At 44.4% G+C, this 13,319-nt stretch overlaps 1 protein-coding gene across 1 annotated transcript in view; it reads right to left on the bottom strand.

Annotated features, from left to right (window-relative positions):
* Positions 1 to 1,806: 1,806 nt before the first annotated feature.
* enpep (glutamyl aminopeptidase) overlaps positions 1,807 to 13,319 on the bottom strand; it is a 31,503-nt gene continuing 19,990 nt past the window's right edge. The window contains 6 exon segments of the mRNA XM_055865123.1: positions 1,807 to 2,275; positions 2,459 to 2,540; positions 2,728 to 2,868; positions 3,081 to 3,254; positions 3,432 to 3,536; positions 3,635 to 3,708. Coding sequence (XP_055721098.1) covers positions 2,126 to 2,275; positions 2,459 to 2,540; positions 2,728 to 2,868; positions 3,081 to 3,254; positions 3,432 to 3,536; positions 3,635 to 3,708 — 726 coding nt within the window. The 3' untranslated portion in view covers positions 1,807 to 2,125.

The raw sequence follows: 13,319 nt of genomic DNA, 5'->3' as shown, positions 1-13,319 counted from the left end.
TGGCAGAGTGTGCTAAAGCAGTGAATAAAACAAACTTAGGGAGGAGGCTTCTAATGTTAACATACATGAAACCAAGGCTATTACGGTTACAGAAGTCATCAAAAGAGAGCGCCTGGGGAATAGGAGTGGAGCTAGGCACTGCGGGGCCTGGATTCACCTCTACATCACCAGAGGAACAGAGGAGGAGTAGGATAAGAGTACGGCTAAAAGCTATGAGAATTGGTCGTCTAGAGCGTCTGGAACAGAGAGTAAAAGGAGGTTTCTGGGGGCGATAAAATAACTTCAAGGTATAATGTACAGACAAAGGTATGGTAGGATGTGAATACTGTGGAGGTAAACCTAGGTATTGAGTGATGAGAGATATTGTCTCTAGAAACATCATTGAAACCAGGTGATGTCATCGCATGTGTGGGTGGTGGAACTGAAATGTTGGATAAGGTATAGTGAGCAGGGCTAGCGGCTCTAAAGTGAAATAAGCCAATGAACACTAACCAGAACAGTAATGGACAAGGCATATTGAGATTAAGGAGAGGCATGCTTAGTCGAGTGATCATAAGGGTCCAGTGAGTAGAGGTTGGTTGGGGTCACGGCGATTCAGACAGCTAGCCGGGCCATCGGTAGCAAGCTAGCATAGGATGGAGGTCTGTTTTTGCAACCTCGTGCGTTTCCGTCGGTAGATTAGTGGGGTTCCGTGTGGTAGAGGGGATCAATCCAATTGGCAAAATAGATATAGTAATAGTGACCCAAGAAAAAAATTGTCCGATAGACTTATTCAGATAGCAGCCGATAAGACAGCTAATGATTAGCAGGCCGCAGATGGGCGTTCAGGTAACGTTGCGACGGAGGGGCCAGTTGGATAACTCCCTCGGGCAGATAACATTGGTAATCCAGTCGAGAAGGCCCGTTGGAGCTCCTCATTGGCAGTAAAACGGGTCCGGATAGGTGATTTTAGCCCAGGACTGGCTGATGGAACTCTTCGAGCTAAAGGAATAGCTGATGACCACAAACCGTGGTTAAACGATAAACGAGGTGTGTTATAGGTTACAGCTTCCTTCTTACTATCGTATTAACCCCTCGTTTCATGCGTCTCTCCTCAGGCCGGTGGTGGCTGGTCCCCTGCAGGAAGGTGAGGTGCCGGAGGTCCCTCCGCCCCCTCTGGACATCGAGGGGTCCCCGGCGTACACTGTACGTTCCATTCTGGACTCTAGGCGGGTGAGGGGCCTACAGTACCTCGTGGACTGGGAGGGGTACGGTCCGGAGGAGAGGTTCTGGGTACCGGTGGGGGACATCTTGGATCCATCACTACTGAGGGAGTTCCACCACCTCCATCCGGATCGCCCTGCGCCTCGCCCCCCGGGTCACCCTCGAGGCCGGTGGCTGCGCGTCAGGGGGGGGGGGGGTACTGTCCCACCGCCGGTGGCTCCCCTGCCTGTTCGGTCTACTAGCTGCCACTGATCCCCTTTTCCTTTTGTTATGTCTTATTGGTTGCACCGGTCTCTTGTTTAGTTTTGATTCAGGACTATTTAAGCCTGTTAGGTCCGCCTGTTTTTGTGCGGGCTTGTTTTCTGTTAGTCGAGGTTGTTGCGTTCCTGTCTGTTTGTGCCCTGTGTTGGGTTGGACATTTTTTTGATATTCGCCTGTTGTTTTGGGCGTTAGTGTTGGATGCCGCAATAAAGTCCGATTTCCCCCATTATCCTCTGCTCTCTGCGCTTGACTCCGCACCCACCACTCTAGGCTCTGTGACAAATCATGGTTATTTGAATATGACATCTCAAATTCTTTCCAAGCACTTAATAAGAAATGAAATATGTGTCAAAATGTTTATTTTATTTGTCCTTCCTTAATTTAACACAAATATACCGTAGGTAATGCAGGAAAGGTACTAAGTACTGTAAATTGATTCCACTTGAGTAAAGATAAAGTGGCTCACTGAGTTACAATCACATCAGAAGTGTGTTTGATTTGCACAGCAGCATATCCAGGACAGAGGGACTTGATACTTTTATAAAGGCAGTCCTGTGGCGTGCTTTCACTGCCGTTGAATTAATTAATTAATGGAAACAGCATGAAGGTATTTTATTTGGATTAGGCATGGGTTCTTTAGTGTTATGTTGACCTGATGTCATCAGTAGGTGACGTTGCTCTCCAGCCAAGAGCTGATCTCTGCCTTGTTTCTCCTGACCCACTCGATGTTGTTCTTCACTGTCTCTAGAGCTTGCTGCCTAGGCATCTCCCCAGCACCGGCATTAGGGTTCAGTTTGAAAAAGTGCGCCATCTAAAACCCAACCACACAGTCAACACAGTCAGTCATAAACCAAGTCACCATAAAAAGACACAATCCACAACATAGATCACGGTCAATCTTAAATTCAAGCACACCAGTGCTAGTCTCAATTTAAGTGGTATATTGTTTGATTTACTTATTCTAATTCTATGAGTTGAATGTCCCTGTTCTAACCTGCCACAGCTGTAGCTCTGTATTGTAGGTGGTGCTGATTCTGGTCAGCAGGCGCCCCAGGCTCCTGTCATTGATAGTGTATCTGTAGCAAAACAAAAGGAAATTGAAAACTGTCACAGTATTTACATGATTCATTCACTCTAGGCTCAGTTGATACTGATTCAGTAAATTGACTTACAGCATTCCATTTAGTCACTATCACTTCAATGACTCTGGACTCAGTAACTCAAAATTCAGACTCAGAGAAGTGACTCGAGGAATGGGCTCACCTGTTCACTAGGTAGTCCCAGTTGAGAGTGACCCAGTCCCAGGCCATGGTCTTGCCGTAGCGATTCAGAGAGACATATTGGACCACAGTGAACAGATCCTGAGTCCTCACAATACTCTCATCTTTGGAAACCTCCAGTAAGCTGAAAAACAACGCCATTCTAACAAGCAGCATTATCTCAAGTCATATCTAGCTAAATAAACTAAAATGTTTGCCAGAAACAATTTTGCACACTCTTGCCAACAAATGTACTGGGGTTCTAGTAATAACTTTTCACTGGATTATGTTTAAAAGCAATTTTGAATAATGCATGTAAAAATAATTTATAAAGATAATTCATGTTTTTTTATTTACTTGAACAGAAGAGTGATGTTCTCCACGGATGCCAATCCATACAGGAGCTTGTCCTTCTCTTGGGCCAAGGTCTCTGTTTTGTACCTCTCAAACATTAAGTTCCACTTCGCCTCAGTGCCCGAGTTCCTCATGCCATAGCGATACACCAACAGGCGCAGGTTCACCCCAACACTGCTGGAGGTCAAAGGTCATGTTATCATTAGGGCTTAGTGGGATAAACATGCTTTTAGGAATACTAATAAAGTAGTTAGTTGTGTCCATCAGTTTAGGCCTAACATTAGCATGTACTGCAGCTGGATTAGTAAGTAGATCATGTGTCATTTAATGATTTAATTCAAGACTAATATTTACCTGATGTTTCCTGAGATCCATTGGTCAAATAAAACAGATGCCTCATTTAGCACTTCCTGGTCGCCCATTTGGCAAGCAATTCCCTGGACTGTCTCACGCAACAGCCTATACAAAACCCATATAGACAATGCCGTTTACGATCAATATCCAGCAAATACACCCATGATCTATCAAATAAAGTAGATTGTCTCTCCTTGTTTTACCTATCTCTCTGGCTTCCCTTGTCGTCCCATCCCAGCTGCCTGGAGATAGTCTGCACATGCTCACGGAATAATTTCTGTTGGGGAAATAAGCGACTAGACATGACTAGTCTATTCCTGAAACTTCCTTAGGGAGTTTCCCCCAAAACACCCCACCAGGGACATGGAGCTAAACAAGGGACATGTTTTAGACCTATTCTCTAGTTTGCATTATTATCTCATACGTACAGGTAACTGACAAAGTAACCCTTAAAAAAATATGTTTGTTGAGGCAAACTTCCCGCAGGTTTGTGGCAAATTTGATGCAAACTAAATAGTCTGGCACAAAATGTTGCCAGAAGTTTGCAATGTTTGTCACTAGTGGTGAATCTGCTGCAAACCTTTGGCAACAATAATATTTATTGGCACTAGTGGCAAACAGTTCAGAGGTTTTTTTCTCTTTAAGATTCAACTTGAATTTATGGCAACAAGTTCCAAGACCAGTAACCGTTGATGACCAATCAGGGGGATTAGAAACATCTGTTGGAAAATGGAAACCAAGCTATCTAGCTAGGTAGCTACCAGTTGTCCGGTGAGTGTAATTTACTAATTAGACTTCCTAATGAACTTTAACATTTTATTAGCTAAATTATGCCTAGTTAGGAATGTCACATTTTATGGGATAGAGTGAAACATTTTGTTGATACCAGTTTCAATCTGTCAGTGATACTGACTGGCTAGCGCTTAGCTAGCTAACGTTAGCTATCATATTTTTGCACAATTATTGTGATAGCTAGCTAGCTAATGATTTGCCTAAACACTTATTTTTAGGTAAATACGTTGCTGTCTTAAGACCAATACGCATGTCAATAAGCTAGTGTCAAGGTTCAGTAGCATGTTAGCTGTCACAACAGCTAAGCTAAGGTAGCAACAATATGAGTTGATATGACATCAGTAAAACTTAACTTTTGCAGATAGATAGATACTCTTCCCCAACCCGTGGTGTTGGAAAAAGCTAGGAGCTGCAATCACTAATAACACTTTCTTTTGTGATGAGTGTATTGGCTACAAGATTGATAAGGTGAGCAAATGCATGTATTCTCAAATGTAACCCATTCATTCTTTGTAACAATTAGATTTGAATTGCTTTACCTTAATAGTAGCTAGCTCATCTTGATAATGTTGTTACTTCTCATTCTAGAAGCAATCAGTTACAAGGTAAAAATACAGATTGAGGCCTTCAATCAAACTGAGGACAGAGAAATGTGTGTGCACCAGAAAGGTCAAAGCTTCTTGCATGCATGGCTGTAAGATGTAAGTTACACAACAACAAAACATTCTGGGTTGTTTTGATGACCCAATTGTTGCATTACAGGCATTGGGTCAATAGTTGGGTTGTTATGTTTCACTATATTGGATAACTCATATATATATATATATATATATATATATATATATATATATATATATATATATATATATATATATATATATATATATATATATATATATATATATATATATATATATATATATATATATATATATATATATATATTGGTATCAATCCACGGCGGAGGGATACATCCGAGGTGAGGATTTACTCCCGTGTACACCTGTGTCACGGATGGGGTCCGCCCCTATATATAGACCCCATGGCCGCGACGTTCTCTTTCATTTTCTCGGCGGATGTCCGTATGATTGGAGGTACAAACTTTCTGAAGTTCGCTTGGTAAATTACTGGTAAGTGTAATATCTTACGAGGAAGTATACTAACTGGCTGTTTGCAGCCTGGAGCAGCTGGCCACATGGCCAGCCCCTCTTGAGTGCTCCACTCGCTGCGTGCGTTTGCTCTGTAGCTTCCGCCTGTGGTTTGTCGTGTTTTTGTTTCGTTAGAGTTACACTACGACTCCGTGTGCATCCATAGGGGTACCGACTCTAATTCCGGTGCCGGTCTCCATCCTTCAGGGTCCTTTGTGTCACCACTGTGGCCGGCCCCCTGAAGAAAACCCTGTGGCTGGAGATCTCCTCACTCCTGGACAAGGGTGCCATTCGCAGGATCAAGACATCAGAACGGTTAGGTGGGTTCTACTCCACTTATTTTATGGTCCCAAAAAGAGACGGAGGGTTTCGACCAATTCTGGACCTCCGCAACCTCAATGGGTACTTGAAGGTACTGAGGTTCCACATGCTGTCCCCGGCCTGCGTGATGCAGGCCGTCTCCCGGGACCAGTGGTTTGTGACACTGGACCTGAGGGATGCGTACTTCCATGTTCCTGTTCACCCAGCTCATTGGCAAAACCTCTGATTCGCTTCGAAGGGAGGGCTTGCGAATTCATGGTTCTTCCCTTCGGGCCTCTCCTTGGCACCCCGCACTTTCACAAAGTGCATGGACGCTGTCCTGGTACCTCTAACGTCCCGAGGGTCATTGATCCTCAATTACCTGGACGATGATTTGTGCCCCGTACAGGACCCATGTCCTGTCAGACAGAGACATGCTCCTGACCCACATCTGCGGGCTGGGCATTACTGTAAACGACAAGAAGAGTTGTCTGACGCCCACCCAGAGGGTGGCCTTCATTGGCATGGAACTGGACTCAGTCCGCATGAGAGCACGCCTGCCCGCCAGAAGTGTTCAGGCGATCTTATCTTGCCTCGACCACTTTCGGCGAGTGGTATCCGCCCTAAACTGCCAACGCCTGTTGGGCTTGCTGATGGCGGCCTTGTTGTTGATTCCCCTGGGCCTGCTCCATCTCCGGCCTCTTCAACAGTGGTTCAACTCCCACCGGCTGCACCCGAAGCACCACCGTCACCGCCAGCTGCGGGTGACCACACAGTGCCCTCAGGGCATTGTTGAGGTGGCGCTGTTGCTCCTTTCTCTCAGGTGGGGTGGAGATGCTGAGGATATGCCGCTGGGAGCTGGTCAGCACAGACACCTCCCTGATCGGCTGGAGGGTGTGACCATGGGAAGGTCGGCCAGCAGCTGTTGGCTACCCACTTGGAGTGGCAGGCACATCAATACACTAGATGTCAGAGCTGTACTGCTGGCCCTGCAGTCTTTCCTTCCACATCTGAAGGGAAGACATGTCCTGGTGAGAACGGACAACACCACAGTGGTGGTTGATACATCAACCATCAAGGTGGACTGAGGTCCCACCGCATCCATCTTATGACACGGAAGCTCCTTCTCTAGGCTCAGGGAAGTCTAACGTCTCTCCACGCAGCGCACGTACCTGGTATCCTGAATATGGCAGCGGATATGCTCTCGAGGGAGGGCCCATCACCTTGGGACTGTAGCCTATATCCCCAGGTGGTGACGCACCTGTGGGACAAGTTCGGGAAGGCACAGCTGGACCTGTTTGCCTCCCTGGACAATGCGCACTGCCCCCTGTGGTACTCCATGTCAGAGCCACCAGGGCCCCGGGGCTTGGATGCTCTGGCTCACAATTGGCCAGGCCTGGAGCTTTACGCATTCCCCCATTTTCTCCTGATCCAGGCTGTGCTGGACAGGACCAGGATGGCAGAGCATAATCTGCTTCTGGTGGCCTCATACTGGCCCAGACAACCCTGGTTCAGCCTTCTCCTGTCCCTGTTGTCTGGGACACCTTGGCAACTTCTCCTGAGACAGGACCTGCTATCATGCTGTGCCCTCCGGCATGCTGTGCCCTGTGAGGGCACTGGCTGCCTATGTGGAGCAGACACAGTCAGTGAGAACAACAGATCAGCTCTTTGTCTGCTATGGTGAGAGAGTCCTGGGGGCTGGGCTATCAAAGCAGAGGCTCTATCACTGAATCGTGGACACGATTTCGACAGCACACCGCCTGGCTGGCAGGCCAGTGCTGGGATCTGTGGTGGCACATTCAACACGAGGGGTGGCTGCATCCTGGGCTCTACTGAGAAGAGTGCCCCTCGCTAATATCTGTGCTGCGGCCAGCTGGGCTTCCTTTTGCACCTTTGCTAGGTACTATCGGGTAAATGTGGCACCTCCCTCTGGGGTTGGTTCAGCGGTCCTGGGCATCGCCTCCCCTTCCGGGGACTGTGCCGGGACCCCCCTTCCACATTGACGGCCCCTGCGTCTTGGTCCTGCGCTGGGACTTCGCCGCTGGCTGGCCAGGTACCTCTAGCACCGACCAAGTCTGGTACCGGTATACCAATATATTGGAGTGATCCATTATAGTGAAACATAACAAAGGTTACGTATGTGAGCTATATGGATCACTCAAATCCGCTAGAGTGGATTGATGTACATCAAAAATGATGTAGAAAATGTGTGTCGCTGCCATGGGTTCTATATATAGTGGCGGACCCCAGCCGTGACACAGGTGTACGCGGTAGTAAATCTGTAAATCCTCACCTCGGATGTATCGCGGAGTGATACCAATATATTGGAGTGATCCAAATAGCTCACATAACCGTGGTTACATACTTAACCTTCATTTTCTGTAAAAACAGCAAGGTTGGGATGTTGGTGCTGTGTTATTAAGGTTATATTATGGCAGTGCCATAATATTTTAGAATGTACTGTCATAACGTTGCCCTCTTTGGTTACAGTGAGCACTATCCCCCCTCCCTCTGCACCAGCCCTTTTCTATGCACCATCCCCCTACCTCTGTCTCCCACACCCAGGCTGCTGTGGTCAGAGAGGTCGTAAATTCCTAGAGAAGATCCTGCCTCATAGCCAGACAGTATAGAGCGAGTGAGTTTTCATAGAGAGAACAAAGGAATTTCTTCCACCTCACAACACTGGAGGTCCGAAGAGTATTTAGGTTCTGGAGAATGAATAAAAGATCAGTGAAGAATCCAGCTACGAACTGGTCCATTTGGTACCATTTTGTGGAACTCATGAGAGACAATACGGCCACATTACCATAACGCTTTTTATACAATAGCCTCAGTTATGGGGCTTGCATCTAATTGTTGTAAAAATGAATGAGTGAGAATGGAACTGTTTGTGAAATTATGTAATGTGATTTTGGACTGTTTTATGAAGGAAATTCCAATTCCCTTTGGAGTCGAACTAAAATCAGAGGACCGCCCTTGAGCACAGTTATGGTCTGGTGTCATGGGACAGGCCCTTTTCTGCTCTTCCGAATAAAACCCCCACCCAGTACCTCTATCACAAAGGGAAATAAGGTTTAAGTAGATTGCTGAATCTTTTAACCATCCCACATGGTTAAACTCTTAGACTATCAATACCGACAGAATAAGAACAAGTCTTTGATATTAATTACTAGTCTGCAGCTAGGAATTCGGTATCATTGAACACGAAGACCGACAACTATTCTATAACGACATGAATGTCACTCTGAACTATCCATTCTAACCACGACAGAGAGACGGCAGAAACAGAAACTAACTTGTCAACAGAGATCCCGAAGACACACTGAGCGTAAATATATATATATATTGATTGCAATTATTCCCGAATGAGTGAGCGTTCATGTGCAAAGGATTAGCATTTCAATTGTTATAATTATCACTCTGTCTAACAAGCCACCATGCCGGTTTAGCCCACTAGGGCACATCCCCCTATCATGTCTTTGTAACCATATCTACTTTGTTTGTGTGATGCATTTCTGTGAGTACTTAGTTAGTAAATAAATTATTTTAAGACAATTGATGTATGGATGACTCAGTGAAGACTGGGTTCGTGTAGATAACCAACAATTTACGATGTTTGGAATGAGACTAACGTGAGGTAAAGAATAATTAATTAATCAGAAGACTAAGTGATCAGATATTAAAATATCTGAACGTTATATTAGGAAAATTATAACTTTGTAATCTGAATATTTTCCGCGACTTCCTAGGTAATTACAGTTACATGATTAAGTAGTTTAATCACGTAATAATAATTACAGAGAATTTTTGATAAAGATTCATCTTCAGTTTAATGATGCCAAAGACACGACAGTACAGTTGAAGTCGGAAGTTTAGATTACTCTTAGGTTGGCGTCATTAAAAGTTGTTTTTCAACCACTCCACAAATTTCTTGTTAACGGACTATAGTTTTGGCAAGTCGATTAGGACTTCTACTTTGTGCATGACGCAAGTAATTAATTCCAACAATTGTTTATAGACAGATTATTTCACTGTATCACAATTCCAGTGGGTCAAAAGTGTACATACACTAAGTTGACTGTGCCTTTAAACAGCTTGGAAAATTCCAGAAAGTGGTGTCATGGTTTTAGAAGCTTCTGATAGGCTAATTGACATAATTTGAGACAATTGGAGGAGTACCTGTGGATGTATTTCAAGGCCTACCTTCGAACTCAGTGCCTCTTTGCCTGACATAATGGGAAAATCAAAAGAAATCAGCCAAGACCTCCACAAGTCTGGTTCATCCTTGGGAGCCATTTCCAAATTCCTGAAGGTACTACGTGCATCTCTACAAACAATAGTATGCAAGTATGAACACCATGGGACCACGCAGCTGTCATACCGCTCAGGAAGAAGACGCGTTCTGTCTCCTAGAAATGAACGTACTTTGGTGCCAAAAGTGCAAATCAATCCCAGAACAACAGCAAAAGACCTTGTGAAGATGCTGGAGGAAACAGGTACCAAAGTATCTTTATCCACAGTAAAACAAGTCCTACATCGACATTACCTGAGAGGCCGCTCAGCAAGGAAGAAGCCACTGCTCCAGAACCGCTATAAAAAAAAAACAGACTACGGTTTGCAACTGCACATGGGGACAAAGATGGTACTTTTTGGAGAAAAGTCCTCTGGTCTGATGAAACAAAAATACAACTGTTTGGCCATAATGACCATCGTTATGTTTGGAGGAAAAAGGGGGAGACTTGCAAGCCGAAGAACACCATCCCAACCGTGAAGGACGGGGGTAGCAGCATCATGTTGTGGGGTTGCTTTGCTGTAGGAGGGACTGGTGCACTTCACAAAATAGATGGCATTGAGGTAGGAAAATGATGAGGATATATTGAAGCAACATCTCAAGACAGCCAGGAAGTTAAAGCTTGGTCGCAAATGGGTCTCCCAAATGGACAATGACCCCAAGCATACTTCCAAAGTTGTGGCAAAATGGCTTAAGGACAACAAAGTCAAGGTATTGGAGTGGCCATCACAAAGCCCTGACCTCAATCCCATAGAACATTTGTGGGCAGAACAGAAAAAGTGTGTGCGAGCAAGGAGGCCTACAAACCTGACTCAGTTACACCAGCTCCGTCAGGAGAAATGGGCCAAAATTCACCCAACTTATTGTGGGAAGCTTGTGGAAGGCTACCTGAAACGTTTGATCCGAGTTAAACAATTTAAAGGCAATGCTACCAAATACTAATTTAGTGTATGTAAACTTCTGACCCACTGGGAATGTGATGAAAGAAATAAAAGCTGAAATGTATATTATTCTGGCATTTCACATTCTTAAAATAAAGTGGTGATCCTAACTGACCTGAGACAGGGAATGTTTACTATGATTAAATGTCAGGAATTGTGAAAAACTGAGTATAAATGTATTTGGCTAAGGTATGTATGTAAGACTTCAACTGTACCTATAAATAGTAAAACCAGAGAAACTGATAATTTTGCAGTATTCTCTTAATTTTTTCCAGAGCTGTATATGTACAGTGCATTCTAAAAGTATTGACTCCTTTTTCTACATTTTGTTATGTTACAGACTTATTCCAAATGGATTAAATACATTTTTCCACTCTACAATCTACACCCAATACCCCATATAGACAAAGCGAAAACCGATTTTTAGAAATGTTTCCTAATTTATATAAAATAACTATGTTATTTACATAAGTATTCAGACCCTTTGCTATGAGACACAAAACTGAGCTCAGGTGCATCCTGTTTCCATTGATGATCCTTGAAATGTTTCTACAAACTTGACTGGAGTCCACCTGTGGTGAATTCAATTGATTTGACATGATTTGGAAAGGCACACATCTGTCTATATAAGGTCCCACAGTTTACAGTGCATGTCACAGTAAAAATCAAGCCATAAGGTCGAAGGAATTGTCCATAGAGCTCCAAGACAGGATTTGTGTCGAGGCACAGACCTGGGGAAGAATACCAATAAAAATTCTGCAGTATTCAAGGTCCCCAAGAACACAGTAGCCTCCATCATTCTTAAATGGAAGAGCTGGCCGCCCGGCTAAACTGAGCAATCAGGGGAGAAGGGCTTGTTAGTGAAGTGACCAAGAACCCGATGGTCATTCTGACAGAGCTCCAGAGTTCCTCTGTGGAGATGGGAAAACCTTCCAGAAGGAAAACCATCTCTGCAGCACTCCACCAAATCAGGCCTTTATGGTAAAGTATCCAGACGTAAGCCACTCCTCAGTAAAAGGCACATGACAACCCGCTTGGACTAAAGGACTCTCAGACCATGAGAAACAAGATTCTTTGGACTGATGAAACCAAGATTGAACTCTTTAGCCTGAATGCCAAGCGTCACATCTGAAGGAAACCTGGCACCATCCCTACGGTGAAGCATGGTGGTGGCAGCATCATGTTGTGGGGATATTTTTCAGCGGCCGGCACTGGGAGACTAGTCAGGATAGAGGGAAAGATGAACGGAGCAAAATACAGAGAGATCCTTGAAGAAAACCAGCTCCAGAGCACTCAGGACCTGAGACTGGGGCGATGATTCACCTTCCAACAGGACAACAACCCTAAGAACACAGCCAAGACAACGCAGGAGTGGCTTCGGGGCAAGTCTCTGAATGTCCTTGAGTGGCCCAGCCAGAGCCCAGACTTGAACCCAATCGAACATCTCTGGAGAGTCCCGAAAATAGCTGTGCAGCAACGCTCCCCATCCAACCTGACAGAGCTTGAGAGGATTTGCAGAAAAGAATGGGAGAAACTCCCCAAATACAGGTGTAACAAGCTTGTAGTGTCATATCCAAGAAGAGTAGAGGCTGTAATCTCTGCCAAAGGTGCTTCAACAAAGTACTGAGTAAAGGGTCTGAATAATTATGTAAATGTGATATTTTTTTTATATACTTTTTTATAAATGTGCATAAACAATCTTAAACCTGTTTCTGGTTTGTCATTACAGGGTATTGTGTGTAGATTGAGGGAAAAACTAAAAAAGTAATCAATTTTAGAATAAGGCTGTAATGTAACAAAGTGGAAAAAGTCATAGGGTCTGAATACTTTCAGAATGCTCTGTAACTATGATGGGCAGGCCATTATTTTGGCTACCATGGCCATGCCCCCATATGATGACAATGCCCCCATACACAGGGACGAGTGATCACTGAATGGTTTGATGAGCATGAAAACTATCTTAACCATATGCCATGGTCGTCTGTCACCAGATCTCAACCCAATTGAACACTTATGGGAGACTCTGGAGCGGTGTCTGAGACAGCGTTTTTCACCACCATCAACAAAACACCAAATTATGAATTTCTCGTGGAAGAATTTACTTCCGGCTCCGACAGAGATGGCCGCCTCGCTTCGCGTTCCTAGGAAACTATGCAGTATTTTGTTTTTTTATGTGTTATCATACCCTACATTACTCATCTCATATGTATATGTATTTACTGTACTCTATATCATCTACTGCATCTTGCCATCTTTATGTAATACATGTATCACTAGCCACTTTAAACTATGCCACTTTATGTTTACATACCCTACATTACTCATCTCATATGTATATACTGTACTCTATACCATCTACTGCATCTTGCCTATGCCGTTCTGTACCATCACTCATTCATATATCTTTATGTACATA

The sequence above is a fragment of the Salvelinus fontinalis genome, chromosome 16 (assembly GCF_029448725.1).
Source record: "Salvelinus fontinalis isolate EN_2023a chromosome 16, ASM2944872v1, whole genome shotgun sequence".
NCBI lineage: Eukaryota > Metazoa > Chordata > Actinopteri > Salmoniformes > Salmonidae > Salvelinus > Salvelinus fontinalis.
This window is presented reverse-complemented; position numbering and strand designations above follow the sequence as displayed.